This window comes from Manis pentadactyla, chromosome 11, assembly GCF_030020395.1.
Source record: "Manis pentadactyla isolate mManPen7 chromosome 11, mManPen7.hap1, whole genome shotgun sequence".
Taxonomy (NCBI): Eukaryota; Metazoa; Chordata; class Mammalia; order Pholidota; family Manidae; genus Manis; species Manis pentadactyla.
In genome coordinates, this window is record NC_080029.1 from 75538998 (window position 1) to 75554752 (window position 15755).

A 15755-nucleotide genomic window follows, 5' to 3' on the forward strand; every position below is an offset into this window, starting at 1 on the left:
ATTCTGTACTCTTTGTCTATCCCTTGACTGATATTGGGGGTAGTTTATTTGATTTTGCATCTGCTTAGTAATTAATTCATCTACTTTCTTTATTGTGGTTTTACTTCCTCTGGTGACAGCTATTTAGCCTTAGGAACACTTCCATCTATAGCAGTCCCTCCAAAATGCACTGTAGAGATGGTTTGTGGGAGGTAAATTCTCTCAGCTTTTGCTTATCTGGAAATTGTTTAATCCCTCCTTCAAATTTAAATGATAATCTTGACAGGTATAGTATTCCTGGTTTGAGGCCCTTCTGCTTCACTGCATTAAATATATCATGCCACTCCTTCTGGTCTGTAAGATTTCTGTTGAGAAGTCTGATGATAACCTGATGGCCTTTCCTTTGTAGGTGATCTTTTTTCTCTCTCTGGCTGCTTTTAATACTCTGTCCTTATCTTTGATCTTTGCCATTTTAATTATTATATGTCTTGGTATTGTCTTCCTTGAGTCCCTTGTGTTGGGAGATCTGTGCACCTCCATGGCCTGAGAGACTATCTCTTTCCCCAGATTGGGGAAGTTTACAGCAATTACCTCCTCAAAGACACTTTCTATCCCTTTTTCTCTCTCTTCTTCTCTGTTCCCCTATAATGCGAATATTGTTCCATTTGTATTGGCCACACAGTTCTCTTAATATTCTTTCATTCCTAGAGATATTTTTTTTCTCTCTGTGCATCAGCTTCCTTGTATTCCTGTTCTCTAATTTCTATTTCATTTACTGTCTCCTCTACCTCATCTAATCTGCTTTTAAATCCCTCCATTGTATGTTTCATTTCTGATACTGTGTTTTTCAATGTCTCTATCTCTGTCTTGAATTCCTCCCTGAGTTCTTGAGTATTTTTATGTAGCTCTGTGAGTATGTTTATGATTATTTTTAAATCTTCCTCAGGAAGATAGGTGATTTCATTTTCACTTGGTCCTTTTTCTGGTGTTTGTGGGATTTGGGTTTGTACCAGGTTCTTTTCATGTTTCATATTTATAATGAATAATATGGAATAATAACTTTGTGTAGGCAGCACCCTCTAGTTCCCAGAGCTCTACTCTCTGGAGCACTCAGCATTTGGAGCAATGGCGGGGGTTGCAGGTTAGCAGTGCTGGTGCCTGCCAGGAGGAAAGAGCTCTTTCCTGCTTCCCAGCTACAGTGCCTGCTTCCACTGCCAGGGCCAGTGGGCCAAGTATGCAGGGAGTAGGCTCTATGCTATGCCCTGTAGATGCTGCAGATGGTGCCACCCTCTGGCTGGCCTGGCTCAATGGTGGGGGTAGCAGGTTTGCAAGCTGGTGCCAGCTGGGAGGAAGGAGTGGCAGGCTGCATATCATGGGAGTGTGGGGGGCTCAGGGCTGCATTGCCAGCCAAGGGGATGGAGCACCTGAAGTTCCTGAAAGTTCCCAACCTGCTGGGCTGAGTGCACTCGGACAATGTTGTCCACCTGTCCTTTTTCCTGGGCAGCAAGCTGTATGAAATCCTTGCCTCCTTAGCAGCCCTCTTGCTGTTGGGAAGTTTCTCAGAGTACCTGCCTTTTTTTTGTCCCAGAGAAGCCAGTTATGGGTACCTGTTCTTCATAAGTGGCTGGAATCTCAGTCTCTCCAAGTATTCCGCCTGTCTTTGCTTTCCAACCCCACTAATCTCCAGAGCACCATGTCATGTAGGTTCATGCTCCCAGAGCAGATCTCCAGGGCTGGGTGTTCAGCAGACTTAGGCCACCACCTCCTCCCCACTCCATTTCTCTTCCTCTCATCAGTGAGCTGAGGTAGGGGAAGGGCTTGGGTCCCACTGGATCATGGATTTGCTACTTTACCCTTTTCCATGACATCTTCTCTTTTCCCCAGATGCAGGCAATCTGTCATAGTCTTCTTTCCTTTTTCTCTTTCAGGATTAGTTGTATTTGCTATATTTTCATATTATATGTGGTTTTGGGAGGAAGTTTCTGTCTCATCTCATGCCGCTGTCTTTAATCCGAATCCCAGCCTTTTCTTTTCAGGTAAAATCATCGTAGACTAAATAAAACCTTTCTTCAAAAGCACCATTGATTATCTCAGTTTTTCAATTTTTTAATTCAGGAGAGAGATGAAGAACTGGTCTGGTTTACTGATGAGATTAGGTCTTGACCTGATTTTACTCAACTGGTATATATGGTAGTTATTTGTACATATGTTAGCAAAACTTATGGCTGCAAAGTCAGCAAACTACTGACCACACAGCAGACTGCTTTTGTAAATAAGGATTTATTGGAACACAGCCATACCCATTTGTTTACATATTACCTATGGATGCTTCTGTGCTATAAGAGCAGAGTTGAATAGCTGCAACAGAGATTGTATAGCCTGCAAAGCCTAAAATATTTACTGGACTTTTAAAAAAGTTAGTCAATCCCAACACTAAATTTATGAAAATCTTTCTCTGTATATGAACTTGTGTTTTCTCTGAATTTGTCTTTCTTTGTGGATCTGTATCCTTTCCTCTTTTTCTCTCAGTCTCCTCTCTATTTCCCACTGTTTGATGTCCTATCTTGTCCCTTCTTCCTATTTATATTTATTTAATCAACATTTGTATTACTTGTTCTTAATTTTAAAGTGAATAGGCCCAACAGAATGGGAGAAATGTTTGCAAATCATGTACCTGGTAAGCGACTTGTATCTAGAATATATAAAGAATTCTTTCAATAATAATAAAAAGACAAACCAATTTTAAAATTGGCAAAGGATCTGAAAAGACATTAAAGAAGTTATACAAATGGCCAATAAGCACATGAAAAGATTCTCAACATCATTAGTCATCAGAGAAATGCAAATCAAAACCACAATGAGATACCATTTCACCCACTAGGATGGTTATAATAAAAAAGACACAAACAAGTATTGGTGAAGATACAGAGAAATCAAAAGCCTCATATACAGCAGGTAAGAACATAAAATAGTACACAAACTTGGGAAAACAGTCTGGCAGTTGCTCAAAAAGTTAAACATAAAATTGTTTATGTTAACTAGTAATTCAACTCCCACATATATATCCTGGAGAAATGAACATATATGTTCACACAAAAACCTGTACACAAATGTTGAAGGCAGCATTATTCATAATAACCAAAATGTGGAAACAACCCAACTGTCCTCAATTGATGAATGGGTATAAATGAAATTTATATCCATTTTATAATGGAATATTATTTGGTCCTAAAGAGCAATTAAGTGCTAATGGAGTCCTAATATATGCTATAATGTTGATGAACCTTAAAAACACTATACTCAGGGAAAGCAGTCAGTCACAAAAGACCACATATTGTATGATTCCATATTTATGAAATGTCCAGAATAGACAAACCTATAGAGACAAAAAGTAAATTAGTAATTGCCTAGGGATGAGGAGGGTGGAGAATATTTGGGAAGTGCTTTCTAATGGGTATATGGCTTCTTTCTGTGGTAATAAATATGTTCTACAATTAAGTAATAATGATTGCACAGTTATGTGAATCTACTAAAACTGCTGAATTGCACAATTTATAAAGGGGTAAATTTGGTATATAAAGTATATGTCAATAAAGCTGTTACTTAAAAAGTTCCCTTTGCTCTTCCTGTAAGCAGCCTGAAGTGATCTCTGAAAACGGTTCACTATTCACTTGATCCAGAAAACCCCACAAATCATGAAAATCAAGAGGTTTAAATCTTTGTGTTCACTTTAAGAACACTTGTGAAACTGGCCAGGCCATCAAGGGTATGCATATCCAAAAAGCCACTAAGTATCTGAAGGATGTCACATTACAGAAGCAATGTGCGCCATTCCATTATTACAATAGTGGAGCTAGTAGGTGTGCTCAGGCCAAACACGGGGGTGGACACAGGGTTGATGGCCCAAAAAGAGTGCTGAATTTTTACTGCACATGCTTAAAAATGTAAAGAGTAATGCTAAACTTAATGGGTTAGATGCAGATTCTCTGGTCATTGAGCATATCCAGGTCAACACAGCCCCCAAGATGTGGGGCAGAACTTAAAGGGCTCATGGTCACGTTAACCCATACATGAGCTCTTCCTACCACATTGAGATGAAAAAGAGCAGACTGTTCCTAAACCAGAAGAGGAGGTTGAACAGAAGAAAAAGATATCCCTGAAGAAACAGAAACTTATGCCCTGGGAATAAATTCAACATAAGATAAATACAAATCAAAGTAAAAGTAGAAAAGAAAATAAAAAATAAGAAGTTGCCTTTGAAAAGAATTTTAAAATACAAACTTCTTTTTACTTATGTAGTCTTTAATTATTTTCCTGCAGGTTTATGACCTTTTATAATCTACTGAGTTTTTTACTCAGTTCTTTCAACTACTGCAGTACTTTACAGCTTTCAGGATGCTTTCATAAATATTATCTCATTGGATCTTTATAAGAATGAAGATGAGTATTATAATTTCACATTACATGTGAGGGAATATTAGTGGATCAAAAAAATGCAGTTACAAGTTAGCAGGCAGATTTGGTCTTAGGATTTCCACTCCAATAGTTTTTCCAGTATTATCACTTCACCATACTTCATATATATTAAGGGAAAACCTCAAAAGAGAAGATTACTCTATTCATTCTTTCAAATTGTATTTATTGAACCTTACTGTGTTCCTGGTACTATGTCAGGAGTGGATATATAACATGAATAAGATTAATACTGTCCCTATAGTCATGGGAGGATGCAGACAAGCAAACATTATAATACAATATAGCATTATGGTATTATACACTGTGTGTACTTATTCATGTATTCATGTATATGTTTGAGAATAAGAATGTTGCAGACAGACAGAGTAGCATGTATAAAGGCCCAGAAGCAACAGAGAAAGTTATTTATAAAAATAATTGAAATAGATGCAGTTTGTCCATATTACAGTTAGCAGGGAGTAGGGGAAGGATATAAGAGATGAGTCTGAAAAGATAATCACCAAAGAAGGTCTGGCCTATGGGCCACAAGAAGGGGTTAGACTTTATCCTCAGAGCAATGGTTGTACTGAATGGTTTTAAATAGGGAAATAAATGATCATCTTTATATTTAGAATGATTTTCTGGTTTTCAATATGGAGAACTGATAGGAAAAAGAAAGATTGGAGGTCAAAAGATCTGTTAGGAAGTTACTGCAGTAATCTAGATAGGAAATTATGGTGGACTGAACTAGGAAGTTGGAGATAAAGTAGGAGGTTCAAGTATTTTATAGAAACAACACTAACATGATTGAACAATTGACTGGATATGTAAAGAGAAGAAGAAATCAAGAATAGTCCCAGATTTTTGATTTGATTATTATGTGGATAGTGGTTATCATTTACTGTGGTAGAAACAGGAAGAGTAGGGGTAAGGATTTAATAATGTGTGTCTAACTGTTGAACCACTGTGTTGTATAGTTAAAGCCAATATAATATTGTGTATCAATCATACTTCAATAAAAAAAAGAAGAAATAGGAAGAGTAGCCTGCTTTCTTGTGTGTATGCAGGGTGTGGGTAGGGTGGAGGGGGTGTTAAAAATAGTAAGTTCAGTTTGGGGCTGTTGAATAAGTGAAGGTATCAAGTCAGCAAATGGACATATAGCTCTGAAATGAGAGAGAGAGAGCACATTGATTCGGCAAAATTGACGGAGTGCCTCCTATGTAGCACAACTGCGATCATTGCAGGGGATACAAAAACGAACAAAACAAAGTTGGTCTCTGCCTCTGTGGAGCATATAATAAATAACACCTATAAAAATTACAAGTACCACAGGCACAGTCGCAGGGGGGCCATCAGGTGAGAAATTGGGGATCAACAGAGGTGAGGCTTAGAACCTCACCCCCCCTGTTCTGAGAGAAATCTTCTGCATACGTGGATGTTTTATTGCCCTGGTCTAGCTTGGATTAACACATAGTCTACAGGCACACACCTGATCATCTACATGTGCTCTCTTACAACACTAAACTATGTTTTCTACCTTTATCTTGTATCTACCTACCACTTCAGCATTTTATTAAAAATAATAATAATAAAGAGAGAAATGTGGTATCCACATATAAATCAAGTATAAAAACCAAATGAGTATTCATATTTGAACTGACTGTTTAGAGTTCATAATGCATGAGCAAAACCGAAAGTTTCTGTGATGACTGCCCTTATACTGTTCACTATGTAACTTATTCATTATGTAAGAATTTGTTCTACATGTAAAAACTTGTTTGTTATGCCTCAGAAGATTGGAGACTGACAAAAATTAGGCTTGAGGTGGAATAATGATTGTGCATTGAGCATTGACTCCCCTATACAGAATTTTATTGTCGTTAACAACCATTTGATCAATAAATATGAGAGATGCCCTCACAAAAAAAAAAAAAAGAAGGACAGACTTCCAATGGTAAAATAAATTAGTAACCGGGATGTAATGTATAGCATAAGGAATATAGTCAAGATATTGTAACAGCTTGGTAGGGTGATAGCTGGAACCTAGAATTATGTATATAAATGTTCTACCACTGTGTTGTACACTTGAAACTCATGTAATGTAATACTGTGTGTCAACTACCCTTCAATAAAAAATAATAATTAAAAAAAAAAAAAATTACAAGTACCCAACTGTTATTAAGGAAACAAGAAGGTTGCTATGATAGAGAATAAATGAGGAGGCCCAATTTAGATATCATAGTCAGCGAAGGCTTCTGTAAGGTGATGTTTAAGTTGAGATCTTTACTGGAGAGAATAGATTTGAAAGTTATACATATGTCGATAACTGAAGCATGGGAGAGGATGAGATTGTCCAAGGAGAGTATTAAAAAATAAGGAAAAGATCTGGTATAGAACTCTGAAAAAAATGTATCCATTGGATTTGATAACAAGGAGTCTGTTAATGTCCTCAACAGCAGCCAGAAGTCAGACAGCAGAGGGCTGAGAAGAGGCTTGGGAGCTGAAGAAGGAAACTGGGGGTAGACATACACCCACCAATGCACTCCAATGCAGTTCTCTTTCTCAAGACTCTACTCAATGCGCTCTTGTCAGGGTCACTGACAATCCTCATGTTGCCAAATCTAGTTGACCTTCCTTTGCCCTCATCTTTGTCTCTCAACAGTATTTGACTCAGCAGGTTATTTCTTCCTTCTTGAAACATTTTCCTTTCTTAGTTTCTCTGACACCACACTCTCCCTATTTTCACCTTTCTCATTGCTGCTTTTTGCTAACTTCTCTTCCTCCTCGCACTAATTACTAGATATTGAAGGGACTCTTTCTCTAGGTCTCATCTAGTCCTAAGCCTTTAAAATCTATATCCTGATGAATTCCATACTTTCATTTCTATCCTTGACCTATGTCCTGAGCTCCAGAATGGTAAATTTATCTGCCTTCTCCCCCTGAATTTCTAACAAGCATCAATAACCTAACACATCCAAAATGGTTTTTCCCTCAAAATGGTATTCTCAGTCTTGGTAAAAGGTACAATCATCCTATCCAACTGTTGAAGACAAAAACTCAGATGTCTTCCTTGATTCCTCTTTTACTCATCTTCTGCATCTAAACCAACAGAAATTTTCTTAGTTCTTCCTAGAACACACATCTCAGATTTCATCACCCTTCTCCATTTCTTTTGCCACCATTTTGGCCCAAGTAGTCTTGCTTAGATTTCTCCCATAGCCATCTAATAGGTCTCCCTGCTTCTACTCTTTTAACTTCTCTATGGTCCATTTTCCACTCAGCAGCTGGATTCTCTTTTAAAATTATATAGTGGATAAATAATCAAGACAATTTGGTAGTGGCACAAGAACAGACCCATAGACCAATGGAACAGTCTAGAGAGCCCAGATATAAACCCAAGTATATATGATCAATTAATATATGATAAAGGAGCCATGGATATGCAATGGGGAAATGACAGCATCTTCAACAACTGGTGTTGGCAAAACTGGACAGCTACATGCAAGAGAATGAAACTGGATTATCGTCCAACCTCATACATAAAAGTAAACTCAAAATAGATCAAAGACCTGAATGTAAGTCATGAAACTATAAAACTCTTAGAAGAAAACATAGGCAAAAATATCTTGAATATAAACATGAGCAAATTTTTCCTGAACACATATCTTCAGGCAAGGGAAACAAAATAAAAAATGAACAAATGGGACTATATCAAACTAAAAAGCTTCTGTACAGCAAATGACACCATCAGTAGAACAAAAAGGCATCCTACAGTATCAGAGAATATATTTGTAAATGACATATCTGACAAGGGGTTAACATCCAAAATATATAAAGAACTCACAAGCCTCAACACCCAAAAAGCAAATAACCCTATTAAAAAATGGGCAGAGGATCTGAACAGACACTTCTCCAGAGAAGAAATTCAGATGGCCAACAGTCACATGAAAAGATGCTCCACATCACTAATTATCAGGGAAATGCAAATTAAAACCACAATGAGATATCACCTCACACCAGTTAGGATGACCAGCATCAAAAACACTAATAACAACAAATGCTGGTAAGGATGCGAAGAAAAGGGAACCCTCCTACACTGCTGGTGGGAATGTAAATTAGTTCAACCATTGTGGAAAGCAATATGGAGGATCCTCAAAAAACTAAAAATAGAGATACCATTTGACCCAGGAATTCCACTCCTAGGAATTTATCTAAAGAAACTCATATTCAAAAAGACATATGCACCCCTATGTTTATCACAGCACTATTTACAATAGCCAAGATATGGAAGCAACCTAAGTGTCCATCAGTAGATCAATGGATAAAGAAGGTTTGGTACATATACACAATGGAATACTATTCAGCAATAAGAAAGGAACAAATCCTACCATTTGCAACAACATGGATGGAGCTGGAGGGTATTACACTCAGTGAAATAACTCAGGCAGAGAAAGACAAATATCAAATGATTTCCCTCATTTGTGGAGTATAACAACGAAGCAAAACTGAAGGAACAAAATAGCAGCAGACTCACAGACTCCAAGAAGGGACTAGTGGTTACCAAAAGGGAAGGGTGGGGGAGAGCAGGTGGGGAGGGAGGGAGAAGGGGATTGTGGGGTACCATGATTGGTGCACATGGTGTGTGTGGGATCACAGGGAAGACAGTGTAGCTCAGACAAGACAAATAGGAACTCTGTGGCATCTTACTACACTGATGGACAGCGACTGCAATGGGGTATGTGGGGGGACTAGATAATAAGGGCGAATGTAATAACCACATTGTTTTTCCTGTAAAATCTTCATAACAGTGTATATCAATGATATCTTTAAAAAATTATATAGTGGATAATGCCATTTCCTTGCTCAAAACCCTTCAATGGTGTCCCAATGCACTTACAAGAAAATCTAAATTTCTTACCATGGCCTGTAAGTCCCTATATGACCAAGTTTCTTTCTCACCTTACCTTGAATCATTCCCCCCTCCCTCCCTCCCAGCCTTAATGGGAAACAAAATAAAAAATCATTTTATTTTAAAATGTCATTCATTTTAAAATTTCTTATGCACTTAATTTGTGCCAGGTACCTAGTTAGGCATTGGGCTATACGATGATACTTGCCTTTCAGAAGCTTCAGTTTAGTAAGAGAAAGATTTATAAACAAATAAATTAAAACACGTTTGCAGAGTTAAGAGCAAGGTGGGATAGAGTACAAAGGACAGAGCAAAAATTTGCCTACAAGAATCAGGGAAGGCTCTACCAAAGAAGGAACAATTATTGGCATGCATTTGAAAGATGGCTAGTTGTGGATAAGAGTGTAGTCTATGACCTAGGAATAGAAGAAAGCTCACAGGTCTAAATGGGGCTCTCCAATTCCCAAAGATACTTGATAGTTTTACCTAGACATGAATAAAGAGTTCAAAATGCGCAGTTTGATTGACTACTGACCATAGACTAGTACAGCAGAAAAATGCCCTTGTCAGGTCAGGTCATTACAGAACTGGGAATCACTAAAACACAAATGGATATTTAGATCAACATTCCATTCATTCATTCAATATTTTTTTGAGTGTCTACTACATAATAAGAACTATCCAAAGAGCTGGATATATAACAATAAACAAAACTGACCAAATCTCTGCCTTTACAGAGCTTACATTCCAGGACAGGATTCAGACAATAAACAAATATATAATGTCAAAGATAAGAGCTATGATGCAAAATAAACCAGGGTCATACGTAGAGTGTGTTGGGGCTAGTATTTGAGATATGAGAGTCAGTAAAGGTCTGATTCAAGAAGGAAAATTGAAGCAGAAGCCTGAATGAGGCAATCTAGATATTATTTGGATCAGTTATTTGACTTCACAGATGAGAAAAATACATTTTCAGACATTGCTGACTTCACCAAACTGGACCTTCACTAAAGTGATGATTAACTGACCCTTTCCATTTATTTTATCTTGATTATTTAACCATGTGTAATTGGTCCCATGATCAGGCAGGTTAGAATTCAGACTATATATAATTTCTCTACTGATCATTAACTAACCCTGGGTTTAGTTATTAACCAAAGGTCTACTCTTTCTCTTGTTCATGTGACCTTGTTTACATTTCTTCTTGAGTCTCAGCTGGATTTTATCTCCTCATAATGTTAAATACTATCTCAAAAATGATGGCTCACCCAAGCAGCTAAAATCAGGATTCAATGAAAGCTTAATTCCCCTTTCTCTATCTCCAGAGTTAGTAATGAGGGGTGAGACACCAAAGAAAAATTAAATCAACTATTTTCAGCCAGAACATAACAAAGGATCATCTCCATGTTTAGGAAAGGAATACTCTCATAAGAATGAGAAGAAAGAATAGAGAAGAAAAACAATGATAAAATCTCAAGAAACATGACAAGATATGAATCCCATGAGGTTATAAAATGATCTCAGTAGAGAACTAGACAGTGGAAGAGAAAAATCAGTTTTTACAACTTGGGAATTCTTTCAAACAGTTGTCCTGACTTCACTTCTACATTCCTAATGCTCCTGACCAGGTCAATGATATGCCAACATATGATGCATCAGGAAGAGAAAAATATTTTCTAAAATTTAGGCAACCAATTGTAAACACTAAATGAAAAATTAAATATATATGCATTAGCAGGAAAGGTCATTGAAAAATGAGAATGGGGAACAAGAAATTCCTTCTTAAACTTAGGTCTCTAAGCAAAAGGTTGAGTGTTAGACCACTAAGTCCATTGTTTGCAGGGTCAGGTCTATATAGTCAAAACAATTTTTAGAAGACTCATTAATCTGCACAAAAGGATGATAAAGCTCCCTAGAACCTTCTTAATTCTTAAAGATTACTTAATAGAACTAGAAAGTAAAAGACAAGATGCCAGCTACATCATGGTTTTTGCAGCCTGTCACAGATTCTGGGTCAATAAAATGATAATTGTTGAGATTTGTATCGTCAGGGAAGAAAGCAAAGAGAGAAGCCAATTTCTCTCCACTGAGTACAAATGCAGTCTAAAGCAAACCTTTGATGAAGAAATAAGATCCAAATAGAATTTGCCTGGAAATTAGATTTTCTTCACTTTTGTTTCTCATACCTGAGAGATGTGACTGAAATACTGCAAAGCTGTCTCCACAGGGTTTTTGAAGTACATCTTCTCCTGAGGTTTCAGCTACAAAGAGTAAGACAAACATTGAAGAAATCCACAATGGAATAAAATACTGACAAATATGGCAAATGATGTACCACCCTTCTTAAAGCATCTGGTATTATTTCACTGTGCTAAGAGGACAACCACCACTGCTGTAAAAGATGTAGACTTTATGTCCTAATTCTCCTTATTTTGCATGAGGTAGCCACAAACAATTCTTCTATCTGTTGTTCACCCTTTTTTTTTTTTACAGTTGCTATCTGCGAGTTTTGTTTCTTTTTAAAAAGTTTCAGTGCTTAGTCACTCATCAACTGTACTCTCTGCATACTTCCTACAGGCCAGGAATGGGATAAGATGGTTTGTAGCAAGGGAAGGAAAACTTACATTATCAGAAAGAGCCAGATGCTTGCAGGCTATTCCACAAACAGCACATTTTTCTAGGAGAAAAAGAGAAAAAATGTTTGGTTCTCTTGGGCATGAGGGTAAGATTTTTTCTGAAGTACATGGTGACAGTGAAGGAGGCTAGCAAGAGAAGAAAAGAGAGTTCTTACTGAATTTAGAATACCATTGTGCTATAAAAAGATATCAACTCGAGCTTTGTTCTCGAAGTCATTATTTCCAAATGTGTACACTGATGACAGGTAAGGCTTTCACACTATGCCTCTATCCATCCCCCTCATTATAAATTCCCAATATTTTTCTGTGAGTGAGGGACAGTTACAAACCTCCAGAAGGAGTTTTGGAGTACATTTACAAGAGTACTGGGTGTATAAGAGTACCAATGATCTCAACTGTAAGTTACTCTTTTTTTATCCCATCTATCTGACAGTAGGTAGGGGAAGGCTTAGGTCCTATAAGAAACTCTCCAGTTCTGTTCTCACTTTGCTAATATCCCTGGATCTTGTTTTGAAGCTCTCCTACTCTTCATTCCCTAATTAACCCACTCTGAAAGATGTAAAAGTTAAAATTCCTAATCTTTCCTTGTAACTTGAAATTTTAGTAGTGGGGCTGGTTATTGATTAAGATAAATGCCATGTCAGGAAAAACATCACATGACATATGCTTCACGGAGAGAGATCACTCCAAGGTGAGTTGCTGTTACCATAGTAAACAGCTTTTTTACATTAGCAAATAACTAAAAGGGGTCATGAGGTTCATAGAGAGAAAAAAGCTTCTCCAGAGGCTACCTAACCTGACTCTTCCTTGCAGACTAAGGATTTTTCCCAGTCTTTCTTCCAAATATTGCCAGAGTGAGCTAGCAAGTGCTTATCTTTCTTCTAAGAAAAACACAAAGCAAACAAACTTCAACAGTTCTTGATCACCTACAGGATAAAGTTCGAGTTCTTTAGCCTGGTATACAGAGCCTTCCATCACTTGGCCACTGTCTACCTCTCTAGCCTCAGCTCCTACCGTTTCTTACCTTGTTCTTTATGCTGTACCAATCCCAAACCTGTGTAGTCCCCTGCACTGTGGTTTTATGATGTGGTATGCCTTCCTACATGCTGTTCTCTTAAACTAGAATGATCTTCCCTGCCTTACCCACTTGGCAAACGCCCATTTATCATTCAAAACTCTACAGAAAAAAAAAAACTCTACTGAAGCAACACCTCTTCTATGAAATATTCCTTGGTCAAAGCACCCTATCCCTCTTCTGGGCTATTTCCATACTTATTTTAGCACTAAAAAAAAAAACCAAACATCTTAAATTCAAGTCTCATTTCTAAGACTTAACAGCTTCAAGAATTTGGCCAAATCATTTATTTTATTTGAACCATTTCCTTATTTGTAAAATGGGTCTACTAATAATTACCTCCTGGGATTGTGGTGACAATACATAAAATTGGTACATGTGAAAATACTTTTTAAACAGTAAAGGTATCACCACCACCACCATCATCATTTCCAATCATATTAACTTTATAGGTTAGACCACTTCCCATTAGAAATGGCTCTTGTTATCAAAAACTTTCCTCCATTCTTAGTCATTATTCTTATCTTTTCTCTTTTCTCAAATCTGTCTGATAACTTTGTGGCTTTTGCTCCCAAAGGCTTCAAAATACTGACAAGTACCTTTTGGTGCTCAAATAATAGACATTCCATTTGCTAAATCATTCTTTCTTAAAGGATTCCTCCAGTTTCCTACTGTTTCCACACCACCTTTGGCCTACTAAATGGTTTTTATCATAAATCGCCCAGAAAATGGCTAATTATTATTTCTAGGTTAAAAACATTTTTGCCTGAATCTGAAAACAGTTAAGTTACTCACCCAGAGTCACACACTTTTTACAGAAAATATGGCCACAACTGGTGACAAAGAAATGAGCCCCATCTTTTTGGAAACACCAGTTGCAGTGAAACCAATCCATTCTAGAGCAGAGAAAGAGAAAGAGTAATCATAACATGGGGCATAATATAATTAAACTGTTAAAAATCTGTGTAACATTTGCCTAGCTTCTGCTATTTTACTGGGATATGGGCATGTTATTGTGGGTATTCCCATTGTAAAGAAGCACATATACCTCTGAATTGAAAAAGCAGACTGCAAACTAGTAATGGACAAACTAAAAAGGACAATGACTAAATTACTTTTGAATGGTGAAATTATGGGTATTTGTGTACATGTGTGTGTTTACACTTTTTTTATTTCCCAAGTTTTCTGGGCTAATTCATGTACCAATTTGCAATTAGAAAAAACAATAATTAAAAAAAAGAACCATCTACTTCTTTCCTAATAGTTACCTGTGACACAGCATTATGGAGAAGGAGGAGATAGTGGACCAAACATAGGAGATCACATATTAACCACTTGAGACACATTTTATCTAAGGAAAACATGGTTTGAGAATGATAACGTCTCAGCTTGTTCACTTTCACAGAAACTCAGAATCACAGATCCAGAAGGGGCCTTGAAAATCATTTAACCTTTTGTCCAATCCCAACATTTTTCAAAATATGTTCCTCATGTTCCCTGAAATTCAGTGGCTTGCCAAAAGTCCCATCTTTATAGTGGAAGATCTGAGATTAGAACACAGACTCCTTATTCTGTGTGGCAATCAGGTTCTTGGTATCACATTAAGCAAGACTTTGAGTTTGACATGGTAAACACACATTCTGTATGTTCTGCCATTACTAATTCCATATATTTGTTATGTACAGAGTTATATAAATGTGACTATACAATTTTTAAATGAAGAAATTGACATATCAAAAACATAACTGAACTGATACATATTGAGCTGTACTTAGTTCACATGTTTAATGAATTCATGTTTAATTTCATGAATATACTACTTAAGAATATAATATTTATTAGTTTGTCTTCCTTTAAAATTAATTTGGGAAAATAATCAAAACAGAAAGAGATTTTTTTACCCTCACTGGTCTTTTCTTTACAAAGTTTTTAAGCTGTTTATGGAGAGGTTGCTAAAAGAATGATGGCTAGTTTGCACCACGCTTTAACATTTTTGTGACGTAAATTAAGATACCAGATTACAAACTTAATAAGCAATTCAATGCGAAGGCTTTACACAGTCAGAGCCATGCGTTTCAGACTTCTATTTGTTGCTCACAATAAGTGAGACTACTGAAAAGGCCCCACTGTAAATGCCCTGGCTTGTTAAGGGGCTGTAACAACAATTTAAATCGAACAGAATGGCCACATAAACTCTGAAGAAGGGCAGTTTATAGGGTTTGTGAGAACAAGATTTGCTTGGTTTCTAGGGGTGACGGGGATTTAACAGTCTCAAATTCACCACTAGTTCTTTTCTAGCTACCTTCCCTACCCGCTTGGCCGCCGTAATCCCAGAAGACCTCAAGATTTCACCGCAAACATCCAGTTCTCCTCACGAAGAGCTGGAAATGGCGGGAAAATACACAGCGACCTTGGCACCAGGAAGCTGCAAGAGGCTGGGCGTGGTCCACGACACCGCGCGGAGACGTGGGCAAGGCCAGAGCGGTGCGGTAAGCACGTGGGCGGGGCCCAGGGCGTTCGCGAGATGTAGGCGTAGCCATGCTGAGTGCGAAGCGCGTGGGCGGGGCCTGGGCGGGCGCGAGGTGTGGGCGGGGCCTACGGCCGTGTTCTCCTGGGAAGTGCGGAGCTCCCGGCGATCTGCGGGAGGCAAGGTTTCCTCTTCTTACTAGTAAAGGAAAACATAAGGCTGGGAACAAGTAAG

At 37.6% G+C, this 15755-nt stretch overlaps 1 protein-coding gene and 1 pseudogene across 2 annotated transcripts in view; one reads left to right on the forward strand and one right to left on the reverse strand.

The window, feature by feature from the left end:
* The window catches only part of RNF212B (ring finger protein 212B), a 45335-nt gene extending 29836 nt beyond the window's left edge, over nt 1-15499 (reverse strand). The window contains exons 1-5 of one of the 2 annotated variants that reach the window (XM_036884660.2): nt 15366-15499; nt 14323-14405; nt 13850-13950; nt 11968-12020; nt 11530-11604 (exon numbers count right to left, since the gene is read on the reverse strand). In XM_036884660.2, coding sequence (XP_036740555.1) covers nt 11530-11604; nt 11968-12020; nt 13850-13950; nt 14323-14336 — 243 coding nt within the window. In that variant the 5' untranslated portion in view covers nt 14337-14405; nt 15366-15499. The remainder of the gene's footprint in view (nt 1-11529; nt 11605-11967; nt 12021-13849; nt 13951-14322; nt 14406-15365) is intronic. The other variant, XM_036884661.2, reaches the window with a different exon arrangement.
* LOC118911947 (60S ribosomal protein L17-like) lies at nt 2095-4168 on the forward strand (annotated as a pseudogene).
* Nucleotides 15500-15755: the final 256 nt, after the last annotated feature.